This window comes from Limanda limanda, chromosome 5 (assembly GCF_963576545.1).
Source record: "Limanda limanda chromosome 5, fLimLim1.1, whole genome shotgun sequence".
Classification (NCBI taxonomy): domain Eukaryota; kingdom Metazoa; phylum Chordata; class Actinopteri; order Pleuronectiformes; family Pleuronectidae; genus Limanda; species Limanda limanda.
Window position 1 is genome coordinate 8,585,294 of NC_083640.1, and position 26,800 is coordinate 8,612,093.

General features: G+C 43.7%; 3 protein-coding genes across 3 annotated transcripts; 2 read left to right on the forward strand and 1 right to left on the reverse strand.

Moving 5' to 3' along the window:
• Positions 1-742: 742 nt before the first annotated feature.
• On the reverse strand, positions 743-994 carry ccdc157 (coiled-coil domain containing 157). The gene has a single exon (XM_061070754.1). The coding sequence runs from the start codon at positions 992-994 to the stop codon at positions 743-745; it is 252 nt and encodes an 83-aa protein (XP_060926737.1).
• A 138-nt stretch (positions 995-1,132) lies between these two features.
• sf3a1 (splicing factor 3a, subunit 1) lies at positions 1,133-6,057 on the forward strand. Its single transcript, XM_061070945.1, has 16 exons — positions 1,133-1,166; positions 1,290-1,368; positions 2,059-2,168; positions 2,255-2,459; positions 2,567-2,818; positions 2,914-2,988; positions 3,081-3,231; positions 3,328-3,524; positions 3,698-3,815; positions 3,907-4,214; positions 4,357-4,596; positions 4,690-4,894; positions 5,010-5,161; positions 5,292-5,393; positions 5,482-5,553; positions 5,665-6,057. The coding sequence occupies exons 2-16, from the start codon at positions 1,321-1,323 to the stop codon at positions 5,764-5,766; spliced, it is 2,337 nt and encodes a 778-aa protein (XP_060926928.1). The 5' UTR covers positions 1,133-1,166; positions 1,290-1,320; the 3' UTR covers positions 5,767-6,057.
• A 243-nt stretch (positions 6,058-6,300) lies between these two features.
• LOC133001825 (TBC1 domain family member 10A-like) lies at positions 6,301-16,633 on the forward strand. Its single transcript, XM_061071524.1, has 9 exons — positions 6,301-6,974; positions 8,462-8,561; positions 9,672-9,779; positions 10,127-10,233; positions 10,326-10,440; positions 11,362-11,427; positions 12,217-12,406; positions 12,523-12,677; positions 13,948-16,633. The coding sequence occupies exons 1-9, from the start codon at positions 6,793-6,795 to the stop codon at positions 14,461-14,463; spliced, it is 1,539 nt and encodes a 512-aa protein (XP_060927507.1). The 5' UTR covers positions 6,301-6,792; the 3' UTR covers positions 14,464-16,633.
• Positions 16,634-26,800: the final 10,167 nt, after the last annotated feature.

Genomic DNA, 26,800 nt, shown 5'->3' on the forward strand with positions numbered 1-26,800 from the left:
TCTGACATTTCTATGACTGCAAAGCAGCACTGAAGCGTTGCATGCGTTTTGACTGAAAAAAAAAAAATGACTGAGGAAATATTGACACATAGAGCCATCAAGACATCAACGCTTCCTCTGATCTATGACTACTGACACTGCAGGAGTGGAGTTGTTGTTGTTTACGGCTCAGCATCAAAGTATACAGAACATTGTGTTTTAATGGCGCGTAATCAAACTTTGACGCCACGCCACGGTCACAACGTATGATTAAAAAAATCCATCTTTGAGTTAGTTTATATCTCCATCTTGTTGTGATGACACTCATCTCAATTTGAAGTTGACCTGATGAAAGCCCTGGTACAAGTACTTCAAAGTAAAAATGTGGAATATGGCCAAAATGGCCACGAAATGTAAAATAGCAGGCTTCCTGTTGCGTTTTTCCCATTGCACCTAAAGACGTTTTTGTTTGTCTGGTCATGATACACATGTATATCGATTTTTGTGAAAATCGGTCAATGTGAACATGTTCCGGGGGTCTCGGGGGGCACTGTTGAGCCATTTTGCGACGCCCATTGAAAATTCCTCCAGAATACGTACATTTTCACCACTTTCTAACTTTCTGCAAATTTTGGTACGAATTTTAGCATGTTAAAGCCCTCAAAAAGCCAATTCATTTGCCTGCATAATAATACTGACAATTTCAATAGGGCCTCACTTCTGTCAGTGCTCGGGCCCTAGTAATAATAATAATGGTACTGAATTACCTGTCAATCACAAGCTCCAGTAAAACAATATGGGAGTGCTGGTTGAATTCACTCTCCCCCTCCACAAAGTCATACTGGCCCAGCAGCGCCACCATGTCCAGGTTACAGGAGAGTTTGTCGGGGAACTTCCAGGACGGGACGTGGATCGGGCCGGTTCTGGAGAACACGTCCAGGATGGCGCCCTGCAGATCCACCAGGTCTCCCCGGAGACTCTCGATACAGTCCTGCCGTCCCAGGAACTGACTCATGTCTGACCGCAGCTAGCTCACACTGCAACGCAACACCTGAGGGGGAGTGGGTGTCGTCTGTTGCCGTCGAATCTCCCTGGCAACCCCGGCGAACTGCGAGTCCCATAATGCTTTGCGGCGTGTTTCCCGGAAGTAATACGCCGCCATTGGGGTCAATTTCCAACACGACGCAGTAAGTGCTCAGCCACAGCGACTTTTGGGATTTAAACTAATATAGACTGATTCTAAATGTTATATTGTTGTGGTACGTGTCTCTAAACTACGTGGGCTTTTCTCATTGACCTGTTGTGTTCAGGTAACTTTCGGTGTTACGGAAAGACGCCGCCATGCCGCCTGGGCCTGTTCAGATCATTCAGCCGGAGTCCAACAATAAGGTAACGACCATACCGCCCGGTTAGCTCATGATAGCAATGTAGCTAACTCACCGGTTCTGTTGGGAAACTAATGAACTGTTAATTACGCTTCCCTTGTCGTTATGAGTCTGACACTGTAGCATTTAACATCCAAGAATCTGACATAAGACCATTTAACATATATTTTCCATCAATGCGACCAGACATACATATTAGCTTGTTGAGCTAACATTAAGCTAACAAGTGTCAACTTAATATCCTAATAGCTCAACACTTAATATGTTCAAATAGCGTTAGCCCTCATATTGTGAACGAGTTGTTTACTGAAAGTACTGAAACCCTATGTTTGGTAAAAGTAAGGGAAGTTTTTCTTTCTGTTATTATTATTATTGTTATTTCGTACTTGGGTTAATTCACTTACCTGATTGTAAACAGATAATGTATCTGTAAAAAGTGGACAGCAGCACCGACAGAAGACTTTTACAGCAGATTTTCAAATTAACAAGGATCTTTGTAGGGGTTTTCCATATGCAACTGATTTTTGTGCACTTCTGTTGTTAGATTTGTGTCAGGAATGTTCTTATACAAATGCAGACTTTGTGGTGTGCTAACTTTAATAGATGGGATTTATTGTTTTATCACAAGACTATGATTGCTTCTTTTTTTTGTATTGAACTGTTCTTAAGTCTTGCATTGTAATTTTACCAACAGAACGATGCACCAGTAGAAGAAACCCCAGCGACTAAACCCATCGTTGGTATCATATATCCACCTCCTGAGGTCCGGAACATAGTTGACAAGACAGCCAGCTTCGTTGCCAGGTTGGTTTCTCCCCACGTCAACTGTCAAATATCTTAACTGGATTTTATGTCTATGATATAAGAGCTAATTTATTATCATTTCACAGGAATGGGCCCGAGTTTGAAGCAAGAATCCGACAAAATGAGATCAACAACCCCAAATTTAATTTTCTCAATCCCAATGACCCCTACCATGCTTACTACCGTCACAAGGTCAATGAATTTAAGGAGGGGAAAGCACAGGAACCATCTGCAGCAGTGCCTAAGGTTATGCAGCAGGCAATGCTGCAGGCCCAGCAGCTTGCTCAAAAGGTAAGACATAGTATTTCTGTCTGCTGTAACTTTTATTTATTTTTCCCTCCATTTGTCGGAGCTGGTATTGTTTCATCACAATGAATGAATCTTATGTTTGTCAATAGGCTCAGGTGATTCAGGAGACTGTAGTTCCTAAAGAGCCACCTCCTGAGTTCGAGTTCCTCGCAGATCCTCCATCAATCTCAGCATTTGACCTGGATGTTGTCAAGCTCACTGCCCAGTTTGTTGCTCGCAATGGCCGACAGTTTCTTACTCAGCTCATGCAGAAAGAACAGAGGAACTACCAGTTTGACTTTCTGCGGCCGCAGCACAGCCTTTTCAACTACTTCACCAAACTGGTTGAGCAGTACACTAAGGTGACCTGACAAACTGTGCCTGTCTGATACTGTTGCTACTCATTGTTTGTGTGGTTATTCTAAACTGTATCTTGGTTTTATTTGGCAACCTTTAGATACTGATCCCTCCTAAAGGCCTACTGATCAAGATGAAGAAAGAGGCTGAGAATCCAAGAGAAGTTATGGACCAGGTAATCCCTTTTTAACTGTCACTGTCTCTGAGAGTAAGAATGTAATAGCATGTTGCCCATATTAATCAGCTTTTATAATCCTCAACCACCAGGTGAAGTACCGTGTTGAGTGGGCCAAGTTCCAGGAGCGTGAGAGAAAGAAAGAGGAGGAGGAAAGGGAGAAAGAACGAGTGGCGTATGCCCAAATTGACTGGCATGACTTTGTAGTGGTTGAAACTGTGGATTTCCAGCCCAACGAACAAGGTTATAATTCCACAAAGCTCATCACCTTTAAATGTGCAAGCCCTTAAATGTAGCTTGAATAAAATATCTTTAATGTTCTCTCTTTTCTCCCCACAGGCCACTTCCCCCCACCTACCACACCAGAGGAGCTTGGTGCCCGCATCCTAATCCAAGAGCGCTACGAGAAGTATGGAGAGAGTGAGGAGGTGGAGATGGAGGTTGAGAGTGAGGATGAAGACGATGAACGGGAGGAGCGGGGCAGGGGCCATCCCTCACAACCCGATCAGGACACACAGGTTCAGGACATGGATGAGGTAAGAACTAATGAAGATGTTGCAGTAATGGGTGGATATAAATTTATAGGAATTATTATTAAAAAATGTCACTTAATTTATAACTTGTATGTACTGATGCTTTGCTTGAAAATATATAACGTCATGTAAATGCTGGTAACAACATATCACTCCTCTCCTCCTTGTTTCTTCAGGGATCTGATGAAGATGATGATGGCATGAAGGCTCCACTGCCACCAGACAACCCTATGCCACCCCCACTGCCACCAACTCCAGATCAGGTCATCATTCGCAAAGACTATGACCCGAAAGGTAACTTGTCCTTCCTTACATAAAGTTATATCATCTGAATAACAGGCTATTTACAATTTGTGCTCTATCGAATGCTATCTTTTCCTCCCAGCTTCCAAGATTCAGCCCTCAATTATACCTACTGATGAGTACCTCATTTCACCAATTACTGGTGAGAAGATCGCAGCCAGTAAAATGCAAGAGCACATGCGTATTGGTCTGCTGGATCCGCGCTGGCTGGAGCAGAGAGATCGCATTATCAAAGAGAGACAGATTGAGGATGAAGTCTATGCTCCTGGTTTGGACATCGAGAGCAGCTTGAAACAGTTGGCAGAGAGACGTACCGATATCTTCGGTGTGGAAGAGACGGCCATCGGTAAAAAGATCGGTGAGGAAGAAATCCAGAAGCCAGAGGAGAAGGTGAGAGCACTAATTTGTTTGAGTTGAACAGTTTTCCCAAGATGAATGTAATTGAGTAACTACAGTTGTGATAATGGTTTGTTTTCATTATTTATTGTGTGTTTTGGTGTCTGTAACATCTTTGCTCTCCCTCCCCCACCAGGTTACCTGGGACGGCCACTCAGGAAGCATGGCTCGTACCCAGCAAGCAGCACAGGCCAACATCACCCTGCAGGAGCAGATCGAAGCCATTCACAAGGCCAAAGGACTCGTGGGAGAGGACGATGCCCGGGAGAAAATTGGCCCGAGCAAGCCGAGTGAAATGCATCACCAGCCTCACCATATGTCTGCATCCAATATGCAGAAGCCCGGTCCTCCTATGAACTTATTGCCTCGCCCACCGGTAAGTTACCATCTTTCGAAAAAAATATTGTATTCTTAGTTGAATCATCTTATATAAACATGCCTATAATCCACATACGTATTTGTTAAACAGATGGCCCCTCCAGTGCGCACCACTCTCCTGTCCGCTGTACCTGTAATGCCAAGACCGCCCATGTCTCCTGTGGTGCGCCTTACACCTGGACAAGTCTTGTCACCGATGCCCATGATGTCTGCTCCCCGCATCAGTATGGTCCCCATGTCGCAAGCAGCACAGCACATCATGGCCCCGAGACCACCCCCCATGGTTGTTCCAACTTGTAAGTTGAAGGCTTTCTTTACACCTGTTATTGACATTAAAAATAAATATGCACTTTCACATTGATACTTCTTTGAATACATTTTTAAATTTAAGTAACCCTACTTTTCTTCCAGCGTTTGTCCCAGCTCCTCCAGTACCACAACCACCCTCTGCTCCGGCTCCACCTTCCCACCCACCCCCACCTCATGATGACGAGCCAATGAGCAAGAAGATGAAGACTGAGGAAAACCTTATTTCAGAGGAGGAGTTCCTTCGCAGAAATAAGGTTTGAATAGAGCAATGTTTCAACCTTTTATATTATATACCAACCTCTCAAGTTAGTGAAGCTTTGGCTTTAATAAATATGGTCAAGTCCTCTAGATTGCTCTTTCTGAACTGGATTGTTTTCCCCTCAGGGTCCTGTGGCAGTTAAAGTACAAGTCCCCAACATGCAGGACAAGACTGAATGGAAGCTAAATGGCCAAGTGCTGAATTTCACCGTCCCGCTCACAGACCAGGTATGAAAATGTTCACAGCTTATCTCTCCTTTTTATCCCAGTACAAATACTGCATTATCACAAATATTCAAATGCAATGTCTCCGCAGGTGTCTGTTATTAAAGTCAAAATCCATGAAGCGACAGGCATGGCCGCAGGAAAACAGAAGCTGCAATACGAGGTAAACTTACCTTCTGACCTTATTTGAATTTGTGATGCCTGACCTGCATTCAACTTCATTATCTTATCAAGTAAACAAACAATAATGTGTTATTTTTTTGTTCATTTTCAGGGCATTTTCATCAAGGATTCCAACTCTCTAGCTTATTACAACATGAACAACGGCTCCATCATTCACTTGGCCCTGAAGGAGAGAGGTGGAAGAAAGAAGTGAGCCACGCAGAGAGCAGAAGATTTTACTTGTGGATAGTTTGTCATCATGTCCTGTCATTTTTTGTTGAATGGAAGTTGTATCAGATTATTGCACCCTTCATACCCCGTCTGTATGGAGAGCACGTCCATCTTATCTCTTATCTCTGAATGCTAAAAGAATTATATGCTGCCTAGCAGGTATGACATCAAACTGTTAGTTAAGCTTTGATTTGTTCATGATGATAATCATTTGGTGACTGTACAGTAGAGTCACAATGTAACCCATTTAAATAAAGGAATCAAAAAATCCCAATCTGCTTTTGCTGTTTTATTATGTTTTGTATGTTTCGCAACTAATACAGGACACATGCTTCGATGGCCAGACTACCAAATATATCCAAAGTCCAGGGATAGTAGGAGAAAATTAGTGTAGAATGAATAGGTGGTTTACTAGAGATCTTGATTGTTGAGACAAGGTGCAAGTTGCTTGGCTTTTTTTTATGAGACATTTGGGGGTAATTCCCATGAAGACCACAAGGGCTGGTTATAGCATGAAGACGCTGGAACAGCCCAGGACGACTCCGGGTCTGTGACTCGTCCAGGAGCGGCAGGCGGACGTGATGACAGGGCAGCGATCCACTGCTGAGCGAGTTCTAAACCTGTTAAACCACTAGCACCGTTAGTTAATGGCCCTGGCAAACAAGTGAGTAACCTAGCATGAGTTAGATGAAGGTAGAACCACTGCAGGGATCATTTGGGAGTTTAGGCTAACTACTCCAGTGGCTAGCTAATGTAAAATCTGTAAAAGCCATCGCGTCAGCGCTGCTAGCTCTCGCTAAACCTGTTTAAAGTGCTCTAGAAGTTCTGTCGTGTCGATCCGCAACATTTACAGAGGAAATAGTTGTAAAACTCAAGTCGGGAAATCATGACGTCGATGCTGTTTGATCCGTCAACATATGCGGAGGGGCACTTTTGACTTTTTTGGGCTGTCAACAAGCTCGCTGGCGTTAGCTACCCTGGCTAGCCAGCAGCTAGCACTCCTGCTACCATGGCCAGAATCGAAACCGGGCGTCAGTCGGCGGACACCGCCAGCATCCGGACCGTCAGCAGCAGCCGGGCGGACGACGAGGGCTCGCTGGGGTCCGACTCCGAGATCAACGGCTTCACCAGCGACAGGCACACCGACAAGTACGGGTTCATCGGCGGGGCGCAGCAGCACTCCGAGGCGTCGTAAGTCCCCTTCCACTTGTGTGATCTACACCCATTGATTTCCACTGGCACTGTGTACTCGGGGCCAGATACAAAATAGGTGGTGATCCAGTAATCCATTGTAGATTTGAGTTTGAATGTGGTAGTTATGATGACATATTGTGTGTGTGTGTGTGTGTGTGTGTGTGTGTGTGTGTGTGTGTGTGTGTGTGTGTGTGTGTGTGTGTGTGTGTGTGTGTGTGTGTGTGTGTGTGTGTGTGTGTGTGTGTGTGTGTGTGTGTGTGTGTGTGTACCACAGAGCTCCTGGCCCACTGCGTTCCACTGTTTGTTTTTATATCCCCACTGTTGGTCTGTCAACATGGCTCATAGGAAAACATGAGCTGCAGTCATAATAACACCAAGCATCATTCTTCCTCCTTCTCTATTATATGTGTAGTGTTTCTTGTGCAGCACTAATTTATCCCTCTCAGTTTTTGTGCAGCTATTCTTTTTTTCTTTTGAATGGATTCATTCATATCCTTGAGGCATGTTTCAGTCTTTTTTCCGGTTCTAAGGAGGCCTCTGTTTCTTCCCTTTTCAGTGGGAGACTAAAGCCGACATTACAGAGCTAAAATAGTGGTGGGAGTGAGGGAAAGTTGTGCCAAGCTCTGTCTGTCTGGGAGCCCGCTGCTTTTTGGAGTTGTTGGCAGACTTGGAGCCACAGCTCTGGTGCCCTGTTACTCCAGGGGCCTCTTTTGGCTCTCAGTTTTTATAGGTAGTCCCAAACCCAGAGTTTAACGTTCAGTCTTTAGAAGTGAAAGTAACTCATCCCTGTGAAGAGTCACTGGAAGCTGAAGTGAGAGTGTAACCTCGCGTTGCCCGGATCCACAAACATGAAGATGTTTTTGGTTCGTAGAAAGAAGGAGGGCTTACTGAAGTTTGAAACCCTCTTTGAAGACCATTGAAGCTCTACAATTACAGCCTTGTGCTGATGAGATGATTACATAGCTTCATAAAGCATCAGCCCTCATTCATAATGTAGGTTATACTTGCCCACATTTTCTTTTTCTGCTGGAGAATACGATGTGAAGTCCTCGCTTGTTCTTGGCTGTAAACGATTTGCAGTTAAATTACATCACAAGGGGGACCGATCCCGACTGCAGCCCTTTGAGGTTCTTTGCCATTTAACGGGCTATATATGAGTTTTTTGTCTTTTATAGTCTCTTCAAAGCAAGTCTAGTAGTTGTTATGTTCGAAGGATGACAAAGTTCACTGACTGCGCGTGAGTGATGGCCACACACAGATCTGATGCCGAAAGCTGAGCCTTTCTGAGGATGTCTAGAAGAGCATCTGGCAAACAACCATCTCTTTGTTATTTGGAGGTTTATTTCCAGTTTTCCTTATTTAAAATACACCTTTTTTTAATACCTGGCAGTGCTTACTTTCCAAATAGGATAGTCCCTTGGGTTTAATATTGTTTTAAAGAGCAAAATATGATTGTTATTCTTTTCTCTCTGTTGGGTCTCCAGAGCTCAGGATGTGCCTGCAGAGGTGCTCAGGCAAAGAGAGGTGAAGTGGCTGGACATGCTCAACCACTGGGACAAGTGGATGATCAAGAGATTCGACAAGGTCAGCACCAAGTGTTAACTCATTAACACAAAATGTCAAGTGGCTTGTTTTTTTATTCATCTAGTATCTGAGCCTTGCCACCATTGTCGCATTCCACACAGCAGTTTTTTTTTTATCCTGCCATGTTTTGTACACAGCATGACCAGACAAAGTAAATTACGTTGCTCAAGCATTTGATTGCACAAGGACAATACTATTGCGGACACATTGTTTGCAGCTTCACTTGTCTAGCTGGTTCTCAGCTGAAACGCTCTAAGCGATTCAGCTCAAAGATGCAGCCTCAACCATTTTCCATGAATCAGCAGCAGGGCAGGACACGACCCATCCCTTTATTGCCCTGTGTACCGTGTGACAGATTGACAGTCTCAAATTCAGGGTGGGGCTGTATAGGCTCCCTGGGAAACTGCTGTAATAAAGGTCTTGTGAATTTATCCTATGGCTGTACTCGTGTGCAAGTCAACTCTTCAGAATGAAAATCCCAAAGTTGTTTCCACTTCCCTGTTTTTGAAAAAGTCATGCACTGAAGGTCGGAGTTTCTAATCCTTTATTCTGCGCCTTTGTTTTGTTTTACACAAACTTTACAGTAGAAATTGAACTCTCCTTGGGGAAGTGTGCCAGCTTCGTATCAGAAAGGCAAACAAGAGGGACCATATTTCACTGTAATCAATCTGTTGCATAAACAGTAGCTTGTGACTATGTATGGCAGATTATAGTTGTGTCTCCGCTTGGACACATAACACACGTTTAGCTTGAGGTGCTTTTAGTTGATGTTTAGTAACTGCACACAGGATGTTTTGGGTCCATTCAGGTCACTATAATTAGGTTTCATTTAGACTTTTTATGTACTGACAGAAATCCAAAACAGATGTCTCACAAACTGGAGCGCAATAACTTTGTAGTAATTGTTGCTGAATATAAAATGTCAAATATGCCTTGAGCTGTTTTGAGCAGATACCTACAATACATTTGGAACGAATTCAAGAAAAAAACCACAACCAAATGACAGCTCCACCAATATACACACTAGTTATCATAGCGACTATGTCTATGTCACACTTGTTCTCTTTGTATCTTGCCTTATTTTATATAATGTTTGACTCTGTGGCTCAGGTGAGGCTGCGGTGCCAGAAAGGAGTCCCTCCTGCCCTCCGAGGCCGGGCATGGCTCTACCTGTCAGGGGGCAAGGTGAAGAAAGAGCAGAACCAAGGGAAGTTTCAGGTCAGAGAGCTTCTTCTTTCGTTTCCTCCTTACAGCTCTATTTATGCCGATCTTTCACTCACTTCATTTGAATTTGGTACTGAAACTGTGACTGTCCAACAGGGTTACTTCCTCTGTTGAGATCCCTGATTTTATTTTTGTGCACGGCACTGGAGATTTTTAACAGCTAATAATAATACCACATTTGCTCTCAATTAACTTTGTAGGAAAATTAAATGGAGTTATTTTTATGCTAGAAGTAATCCTGTGATCACTGAATCTTATAGAATAACTTCTTTCTAAATGATAGTTTGAAGGGCCACGGTGCTTTTACTGTGTAATAAAGTCTCCCCCATGTGTTTGACCAGGAGCTGGATAGCCAGCCAGGGGATCCCAAATGGGTTGATGTGATTGAGAAAGATCTCCATCGACAGTTTCCTTTTCATGAGATGTTTGTGTCACGGGGAGGACACGGGTGAGTTGTGAGACGTGAGGTGTGAGGGCTCCACTGGTGATTTGTTTTGTGTTTCATTTGTCGTAACTTATCTGTATGTTTATGCCTCACAGACAGCAGGATCTGTTTCGTGTTCTTAAGGCCTACACGCTCTTCAGGCCAGAGGAGGGATACTGCCAGGCTCAGGCTCCCATAGCTGCTGTATTGCTCATGCACATGCCTGCTGAGGTACTGTATACTTCCACTCCACCGCAAACACCATATAAAGTAACTTCTTTGGTGTAAACAGGCTGTCTCCATACTGTGTTTTACTGTGGACGGATTAGATCTGAGGGTTTGTTATATTTTGCTCTTTAAACTAGAAATAACATGAACACTTATTTGTGACCTTGAAGAAGTCTATTTTTAAACTGAACAGCAGAGACTGTACAGATTATGTCATTGGGAGATATATCCTTGAGCTGCTCCAGACACTTAATAATGGATCAAGCAGCCACAGTGACTTGACTGTTTATGTAAATGTTGTGATTCGCAGTGATAAGCTGTGTATTCAAATTTAACTAGCTTCAGTATCGCTGTGACTCCACAAACTCACATAATAAATCGCTCATTGTTTGATGCTGTTTTTTATATTACAATAGATGTGGGAATAATTGGACTTATTTTTTTTATTCCTTATGTATAAAAAGCCTACATTTCATTGTATACTGCTATTGGATGTATCATTTCCAGTGTGGCCCGCAGTCTGTCTACAATCGATGACCATAACTGGGGTGCTAATGCTTGCACACGAAAGTCACTGACCGGTGGCACAGAGACTAAAGAGTGAAAGACAAGTTCTTGTGAGAGAGAAAGATGCATTCTGCAACTATGAGTCTAAGTGTCAGGGTGGAAGTTAACGTTGTAATGGACCATGGCGCGAGCATGTGATAGCTAACAGGAGCACGACAAATAGCGCTGCACACACCGAGTTAGAGATGTCCTATATCATTATTAGAAGTTTAAATTAATTTAGTTCATAATGAAACTGTGGTGCAACAATCAGCATATGATTGTGTCAAATTTGAATTTTCCTCTACGTCAGTCAGTGGAGTTATGGAACTAAAACTTCCTGGCGTTATGTGACATCATTTGTGTTTGTCTCCACAGGATGCCTTCTGGGGGCTGGTCCAAATTTGTGAGAAGTATCTTCCTGGCTACTACAGTCCTGGCCTGGTGAGACTGAAATACAGACACACATTAATGATGAGCTCATGAGAGAATATGACTTCATGTGACACTGCTGTTACAAGAGCTGTGCAGTAATCCACACTGACTTGCTGAGCCGACTGTTTTTGCAGACGTAGGAATTCTGTGGTTATAAGCGACTGATGAAACGGGGGGCGTTGTCAGACCATAATTTTTAATAATAGCATAATTTGGGTTATTTATTCGCCAAGCTACATGAGTGAACTATGTTGTGTAATTACTTTTGTTGTGTGGTTACTGTCCAATATTATCTTTTCGTGTTGTCATTCTTCTAAACACAATATCTAAAGAACGCCATGAGAGAATGTCTTTTAATTTGGTACAAATGTTCAGTTGGACTCAAATATTAACTGATGTCAATTGAACTCAGAGATTTATAGTTTAGTTAAAGGTAAAGCTCACTGTGGTGTTATATGCAAGGGAACATCTGGAAGGACTGAAACTGCATTGGTTGGTGGAGGTATTTGATCACAGGGCGGTAATTCTAGTTTCTATATGATATAATTCTTTTTAAGTAGAATCAAGACTTCTCTAATGAAAGTATAGCATGGAGCTACAAAAGATGTGAGGAAATCTGGGTTGTCATGCAGAGTGGGAAATGATTTACAAGTAGAGCAACATGATGCATTTGTACGTTTCTTCTTTTTGTTTAAATGGATGAACATCCACGTGTGTATCAGGTTTCTGACCTATCAATGCAGAGTACAAAGGTTTTTGTTTCCTCTTTTAATGCTGTCTTCCCTGTGTCTCCTCCAGGAAGCCATACAGTTAGATGGAGAGATCCTGAACGCTTTGCTGCGACGCGTCTCCCCACTAGCCTACCGCCATCTGGAAAAACACAAGATCGACCCCATCCTCTACATGACTGAATGGTTTATGTGTGCCTTCTCCAGAACGCTGCCTTGGGCTTCAGTGCTGCGTGTCTGGGACATGTTCCTCTGTGATGGTAAACAATGACTTGCAGGGCTACACCTTCAGTGATCGACTTTCCGTGACGTAGACGAGTAAAACTTCAGGACCTCTTCACACTGAAACTCACCTGGCTCTGTCTCCTTCTCACAGGAGTAAAGATAATCTTACGTGTTGGTTTGGTGCTGCTCAAGTGCATGCTAGGGACCCGGGAGAAGCTGAAGGCCTGTCAGGGCCAGTACGAGACCATGGAGCTTCTCAGGGCCATCGAGCCTCGATACATGCAGGAGGGCTACCTCGTCCGAGAGGTAAGAGCCGAGGAGCAGCAACATGTCACCACAGAAACAATCCTTAACAAGAATGCATGTGTTTTTTAAAGGCATTCGAGGCAAGCTTTCACCCTGCTTAACAGTGACTGAACAGGCATTATTAGTTAAATACATTTGGTTGTCACACAAGGGGCTGGGTCAAATAAATATATGGCTACCTGTATTTAAGCTATTTTGCAAATTCATGATATTTTCTCTCCAGCTTAGCTCTGACTGGCACTGATTTATTCATGCCAGAGGGTGGGAAAGCCTCAGTTTCACCTTTTTCCCATGCAGTGCTGCTTTCAGAGCACACAGACACTGTCATCTACCCACGATGGTGCTATAAACACCTTATTTTTATACAGGAAAAAAGCTAAACACATCACAGCTATGCTAATGATGCTAGCCGTGCTGCATATAGCTGTTGGTCCCCATACAGGCCAGTTTAATGTGTTGCAATTGGGAAAGCAAGATGAGAAGCCTTTAATTATTTATTTTGTGACCAAAGCATCTCGCTCAGATGCTCAGACGCTGAACAGGTACTAGCAACCTGTGGATGGGAAGCAAATGATGCATTTGATCAATCTTCAGAGATTGTTTTTTGTTGGCTCTCTTGTACAGAGAGGATCGTTATGTAGCCATGCTTCTGGTTGTGTTCAGAGGCTCCTTTCCCTGGGCTTCACATCACCCATAGATTGTATAGGCAACAGCTTGCTGAGAAAAGGAAGGGAGGGAGGGATGAGCTACGGCTGATGAAGCTGATGCTGGTATTAGTGCGACTAATACCAGCATCACTTTATGTGCTTTGTGTTGTTGTGGCTAAAAGTTTTGTTTCACTGGCAAAATCCTTTAATGATGTAGTGGTTGTCATTGGAGATGAAATAAACAGAGAACAGTCAGTGTTCACAAATGTAGCCAAAGGACCAGCAGAGTCTGAGAGAGTAATTTAAAGTGGTACAGAGACAAATTGAGCAGAGTGCTGGCTGGCCAGTGTCTGGTTCCTGTGTGCGAGTCTTGTGTGAGTATCTGTCCATGTTAACAATACCCCCTCTTATACATGGGGCTGTCTGGACAGTGAGTGTTGGTGTATCTGCAGCAACCCCAAGGCCCTCTGGCATTTACAGACAAAGTTCACATTTTAGCACAATGGCCAAACATGGAAGGAACATATTTTCCAGCAAGGGCTGCTCTTGCTGCTTCACATTCCCCTGACTATGATCTATATGACTCCAGCTGTGACCTGATGACCTGTTTCTCACTGTTGCAGATTCTGGAGGTGCCAGTGACCGCAAGAGAAGTGGAAAGAGAGCATCACACCCAGCTGAAGCGCTGGAAGAAGACCCGCGGAGAGCTTAACTTCAAATCGCCTCCCAGGATGCACGGCGCACGGCGTGTCATGTTGGCAGAGCCGCCCAGGCGCCAGGACCTGCAGCAGAATCCCACTATTGTACTGGAAGTGCCTCCGCCCACCTCGCAGCTGAAGAAGGGAAAGGAGGAGAAGAAAAGCCAAAAGAAGAGGAGCATGAAGAAGAAATCCCCACCCACTATGGAGGTCCCTAACCCTTACCCTCTTTCAAACGACGCACCGCCTCCACCACCACCCACAGAGCCACCTGCCCCACCCCCGAACAGGGTCGAGACAGCTGAGGCTGTGCCACAAACTGAAACAAACTCAACTCACCAGCAGCAAGAGCCTCCTACAGTCCTCCCCCCTGCCGAAGAATCTCTTCTTCAGCGATCCACACAAAGCCTTTGCAGCACAGACCAGGACACTTACCTGTAGCTCCACGTCTGTCAGTATGTGTGTGTGTGTATGTGAGTGAAACACCAGCACCCATCAGCCAACAACCAGCAGTCAGCATCACTATCACTATTTTTCTAGTGTTAGACTGTTTTATATTCATTCTTTCATTTCAGAAACTGTTACGCCTATGATATTATTGATGTTCCAAAAACATAGTTGCTAAATGTAAAACTGCTTCGATGCAATTTCTCCACATGAATCTGCTGTGATCTCCTGTTAATGGTTTTGCTCAGATATAGGTGTCTTGTTTACAAGGGAGACACGTTACCGAGTTTTTGGAAGCTAGGTCATTTCTCCAGACAGGTGTGGTTTAAATGGGACTCAAAGGACAATGAGGTGCCACAGCTCATGGGCTATGTCTGCACAGAAGCTGAGCCGTGGTAGCAAGGTCTCGCCAATACAGGCGCTCGACCAATTGCACGTCAGTCTGACTTCTCATTCATGACATTTCACCTCATTTTCATCGCATCAAATAACTTGTTAAAACCAAACTAACTGGAAAACCAGCATTTGTATCCCATCCTCTAACATGGAGTAGGTTGGGTTTATGACCTTTGCTACAGCCAGCCACCAGGTGGCGATCAAGATGCTTTCGCTTCACTTTGGGAAGCTGTCATGTGTCCCTCTTTATGTACAGTCTATGCTAATATTGTGCAGCGGTGGACACAACTCTTTTCAACTTTCAAACTACTTTAGCCAATATGTTTCATGAGGGGTTTTGTACACTAGAGGGCAGTGTTGAAAAGGTTTCCTCTTGCCTGTTAGTAAAACCAATCACAGAAGGAATGGGCTTCCTTTTAGGATTCACTCAGTTTGGGAGATTAATGTTTGACATTGATGTTGGATTTCTTCTTGTCCAGTAGGGAAACTTTTTCCCAACTTGCATTTCATGTTTTATATTCTTATTTTTCAGCTGAAAATTATCTTCTTCAAGTCATGACCTCACCCCACATTGAGTTCATGCAAGGTGTCATCTACAAAGCACTATTATTTAAAGAACAGTGTAAACATTTAGTTGTGCTCATGTGTTTCAGAGTCTGTTTAATAGAAACAGTTAATCTCTGTATATCAGTGTGCCAGGCACATCTAGCCACTTTAAATAAGCAGTAATTCATGTTGCCTGGGCAGCAGAGAGGAGAACACATTCCTTATAGTGTCCCACATGTCTGCCTTGTTACAAGACAATTGTCTAAAAAATGTCTCTTGCCAAATTTTAATCTGTGTAGTGTATGTGTTTGTCATTGTTTCCTGTCACAGCCGGGGCAGTGAGTTAGTGCAGGTTCGTGCACTTGACGTAGCTCAAGTATCCATTTGGGGCCAAGCAGATCTTTAGGTCTAGTGTGTTGGGTTTATTTCTTTTTAAATATTTCTTTGCTAGAATTTCCAAAGCTAATCAAGACTGTTGTTTTGAGACGATCTTCGACCGCTTCCTGTGACCAGACTTATTCCATTAGCACAGACAAGGGATCATTTAGTGATTTCAAGATTTACTGGGGTATTTCTTGCATGAGAGCCCTCATATCTTTGGGAAATTGGGAGATGAGCAGGGGTTGTTAGGCTCTTTTGTCTTGTAATTTTCATCACAATGATAAATGAGAAAGGGAGTTCTGACAAGCACAAGTACATATGTGGGATGTGTTTGTGTGTCTACTTAATAAATAAAATTCTGCTTTTAAAAAATGCATGTATAGGTCAGTTATAAACAAACCAGTGGGGTTTAAAAGAATAACATGTTCAAGCAGTCACTTGTCTATATGCAATAGTTTTTTAAGTTGCTTGTATTTCACACTTTACACATGTTCTATTTTAATTTAATGCTTTTTCTGTAGATATGACATGTAAAATAACAATTTGTTTTGTGATGAAATCTATTTTTCAACATTTGATTCCATATTTTATCCCGCATTTAGAGAAAAACTTTAAACCAGTTGCAGTCTCAGACAATATATCTTACATCCATATTTGTAACACTATGGGGGAAATGTTCATTCATCTGGAATAAATGGGTAACTCCTGCCTCTGAAAATACTTTTCTCCAGACTTCTATTTTACCGTTCTCATTACGCTGATAACAGATGTTTGACAACCATGACGCAGATCGCATCATTGTGAGTTTAACTTTTACAAATAAAGTTTTATTTAAAGCGAACTCACAGCATTTCTGTTGTTTCTTTTTTGGAATTCACAATAGCTTTATGTTTGTAAGTTTCAATGCAATGTCTCATATTCTCCAGCAGATGGCGCACCAGAGTCATCACTTTGAAATGAAGCAGTGGTTCCCAACCTGGAAGAAAAGGTCAAAGGTTTCCAATCATGTTTTCATTTTCATTTTATACTTCATATGTTTTATAATGTGCTGCATTCGTTACAAAGACGTTCATTATACTTTTGCAATTAATTTAATTAATATGACATGACAGCTCCTTTAACAATACGTGTGTGTGTGTGTGTGTGTGTGTGTGTGTGTGTGTGTGTGTGTGTGTGTGTGTGTGTGTGTGTGTGTGTGTGTGTGTGTGTGTGTGTGTGTGTGTGTGTGTGTGTGTGTGTGTGTGTGTGTGTGTGTGTGTGTGTGTGTGTGTGTGTGTGTGTGTGTGTACCAGCAGCTACCCAGCATGCCCAGGCCTAGTGTGTCACTAATGTCCAATCTGACCATACTTTATATTATAACATATTTCAAAGGACCACGAAAGGAAAACACATTATGTGGCAGAGAAAACTTATAAAACTTCACTGTATAATGACCAAAATCTATCATCTCAGAACTCTGTGTTACAGTATCTTATTAAGTGGGGGTCAGTGGCCAGTGTCTACGTGTCTGAGCATCCTGTAGGAGTGAATCCCTTCATGACACATTTGACCGGTCTCCTCTGAGGCTTTCCTTATCAACTTGATAAATTCCTGCTCCCTCTCCTCGTTTAGACTAATGACAGTTAACTACTATTTTCTTAATTTGCCGTTTGACCTCTTTTTGCCACCTTGAGGCGTGGGGCTACTTGAAGTTTTTGCCTCAGGCTTTAAAGAGTTCATCTTAAATTGCTACCTTGATGACCTCAGTAAGCCCGCTAACTCGTTTCCAATCGCCCAGCAAGGCGTGAGCTGCAGCTGCTGACCTCTGGCCATCAGCAGCTCAGTGTTGAGATCACATCAGACGACATTGAGTTGTAGGAAATGTGGAAACAGACATTGTCCTCAAAATAACTGTTTTATTGTCAGTGTGACTTAGGGGAGACGAGGTGCATGTAGACATGATTCATACAGTATCTTTCTTTGAAGGGAGAACCTGTCAATAGCTATTAATCATACTTACCCGTGATGTCATTCCACGAGGCCATTATGGACCATTACGGGATCTGTTGATGTTTGCCCACACGAGGCACAGCAACAGTTAATGCTCTCGCTCCCTGAGGAATGCATGCACCGTCACGCTTTCCCTCTTTGCATCGGACACCTGGCCCTCTTTCAGTGCCACCGTTCCATTTACATCTCAAAGGGCCACGACCAAGAAGGCTCCCTCTGTGCTCCCTTCCTAACTCCAGAAATGATCTGATTTATCTCTTCATCAACGGAAATATACGCCTTTTAGAGGGCCATCCCGCCTCTCTCTCTCGTCCCCAGCTAGCAAGAGACGGGAGAGCGAGCGGTAAAAGGAGAGACTTGTGATCCTCCGTGTGATCCCGGACCCAACGGACCCCTGTCACAGTGCTTGATTCATGTGATGCGGGCGACTCTCTTTCTGCTCCCAGGCTCAATGTGTTAAGGCAAAGCAAAGGCGCCTGTGTTCCTGAGGTATCCGATTCCCACGTTTGATGGAGCATGACAGGTTGGCTCAGGTCAAATTAAAAGGCGGCGGTAACAAATATGAGGGCGGACATTGTGATCGTCTGCGCAGGTGAACTTTCCGTGGCAGCGGGAATAAAAACGTACTTATTGCACCGAGGGAAAACATTAGTCTTTGTGCGGGAGACATTAAGAGGGGGATCCCTGTGAGAGGGTCAGGGTGGATAATTGAATCACCCGTGTGTTGTTCTTTCTAACGGACCCTCTCAGGCCAAAGGAGAAGCCCTCACTTCTCCCCTCTCAGGCTTCCTTTCCACACGCAGACCTTTAAACCAGATTGTCTTCACCAATCCCTTATTTTTGCGGCGTAGCATGTACAGCCAGTTGGATGGAAACATAACAGCTCTATTTCCAGACACACCTTTATAAATATCCTCCATCCTCTGGCTCCTGTGAGATATTTCTGACCACCATAAACACAGACGACTGCTAAATTCTGTTACTAAAGCCTGCTAATGTTTTAAATCTGGATCCGTGCCTGTATTGCTCAGCTACTCCATCATGGGTTAAAGAAGGCTCTGTGTATCTTGGAAAATGGAGTCTTGGCATCTATGTTGTTTCCATTGTACGGTTCCTGCCTCCCTTCGTGCTCCTACAAATGACTACATGTAAGGCAAATACTTAGCAGGTACATTTAACATAGAATAACACCCCCAAATTCCTCCTGGGTGCATTTAGCAAAGTACTTTAAATGTCATCACTCTTCTCACTCCGGCTGCTCCCGGCGGACGGGCCGGCCTGCCTGAAGGACAACATGAAAATTATCAGGGGTGCAGAGAGGGGGGGCTCAACCACATGTTAATCTTAAAAAAAAAAAAGAAAAATAGCAAGACCTTCCTTTCTCGAGGTTATACGAATTTAGTTTGGACCCTCAATGTAGCACCATGCAACAATACCACACAGTACATTTGGTTCATTGATCATAATTTATTTGTATTGTTTTTCGGTAATTCAAATATTTCCTTTACTCACTCAACAAATCAGTGAAACAAACCACATGGCAAATAGAGAACAGATTGTTTAAACAGTAGAGGATGACTCGCCATTACCATAAAGTGAGTTCAAATAAAAGTGTGGACACAATAGGGACGTTGATTACATACATAAACATTTGTGTGTAAACATTTCCTTTTGGGCACGGCTTGACATGAAACCAAAAGTTTGACCATGTCTCAATTACACCCCCCTTCTTAATTTCAGCCAAAATGTGTTCATGTGATGAAATCTCAATCATTGGCTCTTTATCTTTAAACAAAGAGCTACTAAATGCACAGATATTACCACTCAGCACAAACTGAGGGGCCTTCTCTCTAAAATTATCAATTAATAAAGACACTTTTTGGTTATGGAAATAAAAGATAAAGATTCTTTCTTCATCCTGAAGCTAAACGAAATGAAAGATAACCTTCCCTCTAGTCTGACACCCTACCCCCACCCCCCTCCCACCTTATTTTTCGCACAATCCCTCAGCTAATGTTTATATAATATTCAAAAACCGCAGCCAGTTTCAGGTTTTAGGGGTTTTTAAATCTCTCAAAACATCCAGGCAGCCTCTGTCAAGTGAGTCTCCAACATGCGGGTGAATGGTAAAGAGGTAAGTGAGGCATATAGTAATTGAGTCGGCTAATCACCTGCTTGCTGCTTCGCCTACAGGACATCTCCCCTCTGAACGATGGGCGTGTGGGGGTTACATGGGGGTAAGTGCTGCACACCTGTGTGGCTGGACAGGCTCCTGGGGGACTTTTGGGGCTTTTCAATTTAATCGCCCCACCCACTCCCCTGCACCCATCCTCCTGACCTCTTGACCTCCTACATCCCCTGGCTCAGTGGAGCCAGAGGCATGCACGATTATGACTGTGAAATCCTGTCAAGCAAATGGAGCATGAGCTGCAGATTCACATTTCACCTGAGATCTGATGACTGGAGTTTGTCCTCCTGAGCTGTCAGTATGTTCTCTAACGTCTTGTGCTCTGATGGAGCTGTTTTGAAGATTTGTTTGACACAATCTGAAGTCTCTTGGTCCCAATTCACAGTGCTGCCCACAGGTGCACTGTATAAGTGTGTGTGTGTGTGTGTGTGTGTGTGTGTGTGTGTGTGTGTGTGTGTGTGTGTGTGTGTGTGTGAATGGTTGAGTGGCCAAAAACTTGACTGTAAAGTGCTTTGAGAGGTCATCAAGACTAGAAAAGCGCTATATAAATACAGACCATTCACCATTAACCATTATCCCCTCTCACTTCTCTCTGCTGCATGGCCCCTGTCCACTGCTTTTTTTAGGGGGGGGGGTGGCACTGATAATCAGTAATTAACAGAGCCAGGTAGAATAAGCTGTTAAATGGCTTTCTCTATGGCTGTTTGTTTACACGTGTGTGCTCCTGCCGAGGCTCCTGGCCAGTTGGGTGATGAGTTACAGACACAGATGGTGGGCATCAGCAGGCTGGCTAGGGGCAGATTAGCAGCCTCCCCTGTCTGAGCACCCCCCCGGTCCCAACCCTGCTCCCACTCCCACTGAGCCCCAGAGGAGGGCCTGTCTGTCTGTAACTCTACTCACTTTGGCAAGTCGCATGTGTTGATGGAGGCCGACCATTGGGCTTATCTCGTCTCATTCCACCACCGGCAGCAGTCCTAGCAGGCTCAGGGCTCCAGGAGAGAAGGGGTGGGGGTGTCTGGTGGGGATGTCTGTGTGAAAACAGTCTTGTTTTGAGAAGGTAATGCTGTTTCCATTAAGTGGCACAGATTTTGTAATCAGCAGGAGTAACATTGCACCGCTAAACGGAGCCTTATCTGTATACATTTGCACTTTCATAGCACGCCATCTGGGTATTGAACCTTCTTTTCTACATTAACACGGATGTTCTAAGTTGTAACCCTGATGTGTTCATGTGTGTGAATGGTGGACTCACACATGTGCCACCTCCATGGGGATGTGTTGGTAATCCCCTCTTCCGCTGCAAGAAAAAATGCCTACGGTGCAGATTTTGCCAGTGTGCCATAGTCACATCGCACTGGACAGGAAGTGCAGTTCAAACAGTCCGGGGTCAAAGGTCAGCCAGATGCAATGAAGAGGGCGCAGGAGGGTTGGGGGTGGGGGGGGGACTGGGCAGCCCGTCGGTTAGCGTTCGGCGGCCTGTTTGTTTTATAAACAGTGGGACAGATTAGTGCTGGAGCCAGGCTCCCTCAGCCATATGGGGAGGATGTCCTCTGTGCTAGCAGGCTCTTAATAAACCATTGTGTTTGGAGCTGGAGACTCACGGTCATTGGCATCATTTCTGGTCAGCGCTCATGATGATGAGATGATGTTGTTGCTCTAACACACGTGTGCAGACTCGGGGCTGCCTGGTCTGCACCACTTCCACTCTGGGTATGATGGAGAATTGAATGATTGTGTGAGTGCCAGCTCACAGGTTTTGAGTCATTAAGGGTGTTGGCACATGCCGGCCCTTGTCACCGCTTAGCTGGGAGGTAAAAACAGGAAATGGATGGACACCCCCCCCCACCACCACCACCGCCACCCCCAAACTAAGCGCCAGTCTATAGAATCCCGCCTGAAGATGTTTGTGTGTGGCTCATCTCCTGAAGACTTCCCCTCTTCCTGTCATTGTTTGGGGTTTTTGTGAGATGTGGTAGCAGTAAAGTCTCCTCTGATGAGTCCTGCTGTCAACGCTCAGCTGGACTGACGGTTCTCCATCAACATACACAAACACACTTGTATTTGATGGTTTAAGTGCTCTGCCGTGATAAGTGCCTCACTGTATCATGGATACACATATTTGAGGATGAGAAAACAAACTCCATTACAGCCGAGTTGGATTGGTGCATATACCCACCAACACGTGTACTGTATAGCATTACAGCAATTATATAAAGTCATAACATTTACTCTGGTGAAGGGACACCAACACAGTTGCATTCTAGCATATATCTTTGCGTTATATTTAACATTATTTATTGTATTTTTTATCACTAAATGGGACCTGTGTCTTTGTTGAGTTGTCATAAAGGAGCTGTGAGTGTGTTTGTCTATTTGTCACTTCCAAATGCACCAACAGGTACAATCACAATAAAGGCTTTCTATTCTATTTTATTCTATTCTATTCTATATGTGTAATATACAAATATACAGATTAAGATCAGGAATTTCATCAAACCATTGAATTGATTTATCAAGTAGAAAAGTGTCTTTTTGGCTGCAAACTGCTCCACACACTGAGACAGGACCGAAGATGTGTATGTATGCGTGTGTGTGTGTGTGTGTGTGTGTGTGTGTGTGTGTGTTTGTGTGTGTGTGTGTGTTTCAACCCCCTTGCTGAATAATTTAGATCAGTGTGAGAGGAGCTCAATACCCTGTCATTAACACAGCTCATTCTATTCTAAGTGTGTTCCCTTTAACAGATGCTATTCAAAATAACGATTATATTATGAATATTTAATGTTATTCGTCAATGCTCTTCCTGGGGCCTCTAACAATATATACACAGCGAGTGTGAAGCTGATAAGATGAACAGTTCTCAAGATATATGTGGTGTATACAAATAGACAGAGATTTCTGGAAATAGTTGATAAATGGCCCTAATCCACTTTCACTCAAATAAGTCAGAGGTCAGCCATGCCAGCACTTCTGGAGAGTCTCACTTTATGTCACTGTGACTTCTCTTTATTGTGGATTTACTGATTAAAGTGAATCAACAGGGTCTGATCCCGCGTGTGGAGAAGTTGTTATATTTGCAGGGTAGTTGGAGCCACTCTATGGTTCCTCCTAAATCAGACAGTCCATATTTCCACATTGGAGATGAGGATACCCCCTTGCGGCTACAGTGCTATGTGGACCAGATGAGGTGTAACCTGAGCATTACAGAGCAGGAGCCAAAAACTGAGCCAGCAAATTTGATGTTCAGCAGTGTGGACGGGGCCCCTCTAAAAGGAACTGGCCCTGGAGTCCAGTAGTGTGAGGAAGAGGGGAGTACAGTACTTCAGCAGGGTAAATATACACACTGAGGAACACAAAGCAGACTTTTTTCCCAAGAAAAGAGCTCTGCACTTGGCTTTTCTGTTATTTACAATGAGCTGTGGGGATGAAACAGCAGCTCGTGTGTCAGCACAGAGGGTGTTGTGTCTGCAGAGCCCCTTCGTCTCCATCCGGTTTCAGTTCGAGCCAGAGGGCTGAATCAAGTTGGCAAAACATTGTGGGATTATTCTAGATTATAATTCACAAAGATTGATTGTTGATTGACTCTGTAAAGGCAACTCCCTATTTTCATAACGACATACAGGGTTTAGCTGCAGAACAGTTCCCTACGCTTCAAACACCGAATTCTAAATATAAGCACAGTTATTATGAGTGTACCCTCAGGCTGATGGTTCAGAGGGAAACTGATGATGAGTTCAGTTCAGCATCAAATGTTTTCACTAAAAAGTTGTTATATTTAATACCAACTAAAATCTGTACACACTCACACCAAATCATGCAAAGCAGTGTTCTACACTAAATATATTAGGCTGCATCACATATGACGCAGATTTGTTTCAATGAATGACTTTTATGGAAGTCTGATTCCCCGACTCTCATAGACCAATGGTCTGTGGAAATGAACAGCTGTATTCCTCTTGAAAAGATTACATATAGTCTCAGAAAGAAATGTCAGTCTTATTTGGAGTACATGGATACACCACCACCGGTACCATAGGACTGTAACTATTTGGAGCTCTGAATAACATTAGTTACTGTGTCATTGCGGTATTTCTCTGTGATGTGTCATCCTATGCACCAACTTTTTTTTGTTTTTTGTTTTCTCTTTGGGTGGGGGGAATTATCTACTTTATTTATTTAATTAGTTTTATTTCATCTATGCGTGTATTTTTTTAATTTATGTAATTTTGTTATGTAATGTTCTGTAAGGTTTAATGTAGAGTGTTCTGTATGCTCTGCATGTTCTCTTACATTGTGAAAATATTTGGAAAAATAAAATATTCTAAAAAAAAAAAATGAATGACTTTTATTTATTTTTGGATTCATTGTGTTTATTGAGTTGGACCTTGATGTTTTGCTTGAGTTCATAATTTCCTGTTTTATTTTGAATCTTCATTTCTTGTGTGTCTCTCTCACTTTACTTCCTGTCTTTGTGTGGTTTCCCTCCTCCGTTGCTACCTGCGCCGCCCTCCATTAGCTTCACTTGTGTCTTGTTGACTTTGTGCGTTTAGTTTGTGTGTGTCTCACTTTGTTCAGTTTGTCTTGTCACTTCCTTGTCAGTGTTTGTGATTCATTCATCAAGTTTTGCTTTTGACCTCACCTTGTGTTTTTAGATGCCACCGCCTTCCTGACTATCGACCCGTTCACCTGCTCGTAAGTCGCACTAATCACTCTTCATGGAATCTGTCTTTCTACTCAAATAACTGTCACTATACAGACACCTTACTGGCTAGTACATCGAAATGGACCGCACATAAATACAGAAATACCCAGTGGTTAATACGTTCTCTGTGACTTTGTGTGACAATTCAGATACTTTTCCAAGAACACAACTCAGCCACCAATATGGAACAACAGGTTGGCAAGTGTGTTTATTCCCAGGTAACACAAAACACAAACATTATCACATTATCATATTCAAATGCAGAATCTGTTTATAGAGATTAACATTTGGATCCTCACCCATTCCTGGAATTGATAGGTGAGTGACGACTCATTATCTAATCAATGAAAGTTTCTGTAATAATGTTGGATTTCCCTGTGATACAGTAATTCCTGTCTGGTAGTTAAAAACAATTTTAATTTAATTCCCATTTATCTTTGTAGCTCCAGATTCACATTCATCATCTCAAGTTATTGCACAGAATAAAGACGAGACTTTTCATCGCACTACATCAGCGACTTTTGAACTTCACTGCACTGAAAATGAACCTCCTCTTCGCAGCACAACATATCTTCTTTACAACTGGAGTCAGGGAAGCCACATAAGAAGACATCTGGAGCTGGATCTTCATCTGAGGGTTCGTTCATGTGCTAATATGAACTCATGTTGCCTTAACATAAATCTCGCTGTGGCTTCCACTGCATGTGTGTGCTGTTGTCACCTAAACTCAACCCCAGACCTACATCTGCTCCGGGCCCTCCGTCATGATAGATGTAAGAACATGACTGCTGCAGATGAGAGGAAAGCGCTTTTTATTAATCACTGAGACACACATGAACAGATGAGTGAGTCAGGGACGCTTTGTTGAGGTCACCCTCTTCATTTAACCTCAGCTACAAGGAGCCATAAGCATAGATGAAGCTTTTATTAACTAGCACCTGAACAGGGTCGAATGTGATTGCACCTTTTCAACATACCACATCGTTCGTCTCTTATCTGATCTGCTTTTTAAACAAATTGGGATATTCTTCGTGTAGAGGGGCCTGGGGATGTGTGAGTGGGGTCCGGGATGGCGTGCAGGTCGCGCCGGCCACGGAGATTAGAGAGGAGGAGAGAGCGGGGTGGCGCTGCCAGCAAAAACAGCAGGAAAGATGATGAAGCAGAAGGTGTTTCCTGTGAGTGTTCCCCCCCGGCAATAGTCCTCCTACGTCCACTCCAGGTTTACTGTGGACTCAACGCAGACTAAAGGCTTGGGCGCCATCTTGAACTGATTTTGCTGTGGTCTTGCAAAACCAAATAAAACTCCACTGATCTCTGCTATCACTGGAGGGAGGGGGTGGTGGTATATACATTACTGTACGTACAGATGGACCCGCAACCGCATGCACACGTGCACGGCAAAGCTCTTGAGATCCTATCGTGTTTACCATCCTTCACCTCCGTCAGGACAGACAATGGCCTTGGCTCTTCACCGACTCAGATGATGAGGAAGCTATTGTCCTGCTGCTCCGCTGCTCTCGCCCTGAAGATGAGCTCATGAGTGATTCAGCCTCCTCAGATGTCGCAGGTGCTCGCAATTTCATCGTAAATGAGATGCTCCATCACGTTTCCCTCTGACTCCTGTGAACCCCCCCATCTGAGAGAGAGACGCCAGCGCTGAGAGCGTTTAAAGTTTCAGGCTGAAGAAAGCTTTGTTTGGCTGCGCTGTGTCTCCAAGCTGTTGGTTCCAGTTGAAAGAGCTGGTAGAGCCCAAGCATGTGCCAGCTGACTTTTAATCGGACTCGCCCAGGCACTGGCTCGGTCATAGAGACTCGTAGGTCTGTAATTAGATGACAATGGGCCCCTCTCTGATGCAGTGATGGCTGACGGGTGGCCACAGAGTTATTGATCAAAGCTATAGGCACAGGAAGAGTAGGTGGAGCAGCAAGCCCGGTTTAGATGTTTGGCTCAGTGAACAACAGGTGACATCTAACAGGCCTGAAACTAGCTCTGGCCTGCTGTGAATGATTATAGAGAATTTGTCTCTAAAGGTTCCTTGTGCTAAGACAAGGAAAGGATTAGCATCCCCTGGGCATGCTTACACATTTCAATTGATATGTTGGATACCAGCGTCATCAATCTAACTGCTGACT

What these genes read in the sequence shown, in the direction of transcription:
- ccdc157 (XM_061070754.1), bottom strand. Translation starts at nt 994, where the DNA reads ATGAGTCAGTTCCTGGGACGGCAGGACTGTATCGAGAGTCTCCGGGGA.
- sf3a1 (XM_061070945.1), top strand. Translation starts at nt 1,321, where the DNA reads ATGCCGCCTGGGCCTGTTCAGATCATTCAGCCGGAGTCCAACAATAAG. An exon ending in TTTCCAGCCCAACGAACAAG is followed by an intron (nt 3,232 to 3,327) that starts GTTATAATTCCA and finishes TTCTCCCCACAG; the next exon opens with GCCACTTCCCCCCACCTACC. An exon ending in ACTTATTGCCTCGCCCACCG is followed by an intron (nt 4,597 to 4,689) that starts GTAAGTTACCAT and finishes TTTGTTAAACAG; the next exon opens with ATGGCCCCTCCAGTGCGCAC.
- LOC133001825 (XM_061071524.1), top strand. Translation starts at nt 6,793, where the DNA reads ATGGCCAGAATCGAAACCGGGCGTCAGTCGGCGGACACCGCCAGCATC. An exon ending in GCTACTACAGTCCTGGCCTG is followed by an intron (nt 11,428 to 12,216) that starts GTGAGACTGAAA and finishes TGTCTCCTCCAG; the next exon opens with GAAGCCATACAGTTAGATGG. An exon ending in GGACATGTTCCTCTGTGATG is followed by an intron (nt 12,407 to 12,522) that starts GTAAACAATGAC and finishes TCCTTCTCACAG; the next exon opens with GAGTAAAGATAATCTTACGT.